Source organism: Hydra vulgaris, chromosome 13 (genome assembly GCF_038396675.1).
Source record: "Hydra vulgaris chromosome 13, alternate assembly HydraT2T_AEP".
In the NCBI taxonomy this organism is placed as follows: Eukaryota; Metazoa; Cnidaria; class Hydrozoa; order Anthoathecata; family Hydridae; genus Hydra; species Hydra vulgaris.
The window spans coordinates 20,767,501-20,771,594 of record NC_088932.1 but is presented as its reverse complement, the minus strand read 5'-3'; the positions used below and the strand labels follow the sequence as shown (position 1 = coordinate 20,771,594).

General features: G+C 25.7%; 1 protein-coding gene across 1 annotated transcript in view; it reads left to right on the top strand.

Moving 5' to 3' along the window:
- Window positions 1-4,094, top strand: part of LOC136089513 (uncharacterized) — an 89,442-nt gene continuing 85,348 nt past the window's right edge. The window contains exon 1 of the mRNA XM_065815559.1: window positions 1-229. Within this exon, the coding sequence (XP_065671631.1) occupies window positions 137-229 (93 nt within the window). The 5' untranslated portion in view covers window positions 1-136. The remainder of the gene's footprint in view (window positions 230-4,094) is intronic.

Here is a 4,094-nt window from a genome sequence, read left to right as displayed (position 1 = left end):
AAAGGTTTAATCATTAAATTAGATTGTAAAACTTATGTCAACACGTTTCTGTAAAAAGTTTTGTTAAAATTTGTTAAAATACTTTTTAAAAAGGTTTAATTAGAAACATATTTTAGGATATTTTCCAAATTGCAATATGAACATCAAGTTAGTTTTCCGGCGTATGATTTACAGTGATGGGATGAATCCGCTCAAGCATTCTGTTATTTTTGTAATTACTTTTTTCTTTGTAAGTTTTTATTTATTTTCGTTTTAATTCTAAAAAATATCCTGGTAAACACAAAAGACGTAAAAAAAAAAGTTTCAAATACTTAAACACGTCATTAATAGATTTTATACGTTTAAACCACGTTTCGTGTTTACTTGGATCTTATAATCGTCATAATTATAATAAACACATACTTGTATACAAAATGTAGTTAGGTATCTATCGATACTTTTAGTGTAGTAAATTTCATTGTTACTAATTCCAAAAGGTAATAGACGAAGCCGAAAATTGTTTGAAAACGTGCTACAGACTTAGTAATATAATTATTTCAGTCGCAAAAAAAAATAGCGCTTTTGCAATCAAGTCAAAATTAAAAATGTAGTTGGTAACCTTTAAAAACTGTAATTAAAAGAGATTACTCTCTTTAAAGTTGACTGAATATGTTTTTAACAACTGTTTGAGCTATCAAGAAATATTCATAACAAAATTCACAATCTATGTTAAGTAATCGCTTTTTGAATACCTCAATAGTAGGTATAAATATCAAAGTTTTTGAATACCTCAATAGTAGGTATAATATCAAAGTTTTACATCTACTACTTAGTCAAACTCATCTTTTGCTTTCCGATTGAGCTATAGGTTTGTTATGTTCTTAAAGAATGCTTTTTTCGGCATTGAACTTATTATACTTATTCTACAGGATTTTATTTTGTTTTGTAGTATTTTTGCTGTGTTTAAAAAAAAATTACTTTATTTTAAATATAGAGATATAAAATGCTATTTTGTAAATCCAACATAAAATATTACTAAACCTTATCTTGACTTTTATTAATTCAATTCTAATCTAAAAATTTATTGCTAGCAGCTTTAAAAAAGATAACAAAAATATAACAATAAACTAACTCTAACTATTATTTACGAATTTACATTTTAAGTTTACACTTTTTATTTGCAATACTTTGATTGCTTTTGACATTTTGAAACAATATCATTAGTTTAACAAAATCATTAGTTTAAACGGGAATGTGATTAAACTTTAAGTTATGATAGCTACGCAATATTTAATTGTCAAAACAATGTTAGATTAAACCGAATTCAAAAATAGCAGTTGGAAGGTTTTTATTTTACTAAAAAAAAAATAATCAGTTTGGGTAGCCATGTCATTATAGGATTGACATGCGGATCAACATAATAATGTCTACAGTTTAGCTCACAGATAAAAAAACAATATATGTTTTGATTAAGGAATATGAAATACTCAAAATCTCTTGCGAAGACCACAAGGTTCAATACTTGGTCCTTTCTTATTCTTAGTTAAATAAATGACTAAATGAAAAATGCAACAGTAAAGTTAAATCCATTTATGTTTGCAGATGATACCAACGTATTTCTTTTCAATAATATTATTACACAATTTAATGCAAACATGAATTGTGAATAAATATAAGTATGATAAATGATTGATCTATGAAACCATTTTCAAATAATAAAAAAATAAGTTAACAAGAATATATAAAGTTTTTAGATATTATCTTCGCTTCCCCGTATTCAAAGTTTACTATCAAAAGTTAGTAAGCCCATTGGCCTGACGTACCGAGTTCGTTCGTATGTAAACACCAACTCTTTAAAATTAATATACTTTCCTCTAATTCATAGTTTTGTTATCTATGAACATGGGGTAGTACACAACTAACGAAATCAAAAAAAAAAAACTTAGTTTGCAAAAACATGCTTGTAGAATTATATACTTGAACAAAAAGCAATATAGAGAGCATACTAAACCCCTGATAAGACATGCAAAAATCATAACTTTATATAAAACAAACATTTACCAAAAATATTTATGTATTAATATACTAATAAACTTACTCTAGCTTACTTGTAAGTTTGACAAATATCACTACAAAAAGTATTTTTAAAGAACAAATCAATCAAATTCTTCAGAGAAATTAAATAAATATACTGAAATTTGATAGCATTTCGTGGTCGTGTTACACATTTCAAGAAATCACTGTCTTCTTTATTGCAATATAGTGGAGGTTTTATTCTCCAAGTGTTTAAACTTTTTACGAACTCTAAAATGAGTTATGGAGCTGGGTGGTTTGTACTTTGGTTAGGTTAAAACTTTTCTTAGGTTAAAATAAATCTTTAGTTGGAAATATACAAAATACGTTATTCAACTTTTTAAATATAATACTTTAATATTCGCTAAAAATCAAGTCATGTTGTGAAACATGATGCTTATTTATTAGTTGTGGTTATTTGGTATTGCTGAAAAACAGTAAGAACTTTATAATATAATTCTTTTTTGAAATCTGGCATAATCATTCGAAAACTATTGACAACAAAATAGTCTGAACGCTAGGGGTAAATTTTTTTTGGAAACGATGTGAACATTACAAAATCTAATAAAATAGTTCTGATGTCCAAAAAAGAAAAACTTTACGGAATATTCTAGATTCAAATTCGGGACCTTAATTGATACCAACGACGTCATGTTAGAACCTTTTTTTAAAACTAATTAAAAAATAAATGTTTATGTAAAAAATTAGGTGAAATTGTTATAAAAAAAAAATAATAATACCTAATGTTCAGATTTTCAACAGGTTAGTAGTTATTAGGATCGAAGGTCTTTTGTGTGATGGCGTTACTAGCATAGAGGAAAAGTTGTACCTTTTCTTTTTCCTACATTTATATAGAATTATAAATTACATTAAATGTAAAAGTATCGGCAACCTTTAAAAAAAAATAAATTGTACTCTTCAGGGTGTCTTTTTATTCGAGATCTTAGAAAAAATGATTTTCGTTTTTTTCAATCATCGCAGAACAAATTTAGAGTACTTAGATTTGTCAAGTTGAACATAAATTGGTCTAATTCATCTTAAAAACAATTAGAGTAGATTTTGTTTACGTAACAACGCCCATAGCAACCATTTGAATGCTGCATTTTTAATGTTGTAATGAAAACTCATTATTAAAGAAATTCATTTCAATTGAGGTTGACCACCTTAATAAACTACAATGTCAAAAGTTATTGTTTAAAAAGAAGATTTGAAAAATGCTTTGAACGTTAAGCTATTTTTTGGTGAATCTCACTTGGTAGAAATTTTTGATAAAAGTAACTTCCATGGCAAGTTTGAACAAACTTTAAACCTTTGAAACTTTTAAAAGTTTTTTAAAATTTATTGAATTTAATAAAAAAATTGTAACTTTGTTGATTTTATGCAAAAGCAACATTACCAGTCAATTAAAAGTATTGATTTATGATGCTTTGATTTATTGTTAAACTTTTCACTTCTATGTTAAAAGTAAATGTTTTTTTATTTATATGATGTTAATTTACAACAAATGTTATGCGTAAACCAGTAAAAGTATAATAATTGACGGCTACAGATGAAGAAAATGAAAAAACAAAGAGATCAGGAAACTTTTTTCAGTCTGAGCCTTGACAAACACCTTGCTATGCTGGATAGAAAACTAAAGTAATGCTTTAATGCAAACCTCTAGTTTCTTTAATATTACATTTAGTATTTATTAGTTAGTGTAATAATTAAACTATTTATATATAACATGATTTACAAATGATTTAGCATATGTTTTAAAAACATTTCATAAATTTATTAAAAATGAGTTCTGAGATCGCTGTTGCTTAATTTGTAAAAAGTTTAGATAAAAACCTCAATGTTTCTAAGATTGATTTTGGTGTTGCATATTTTTTAAAAAGACAGCTACTCAAAAGTAGGAGACAAGTTCTATTTAATTGTTAGTTTGACCACATTTACCTAATCTAAGCCTTGTCAAGCAATTAAGGCAAACCTCAAGATTTTTAAAAGATAAAATTAATAATTAATTAATAAGTGATTATAATAATTAAGCTATTTATTTT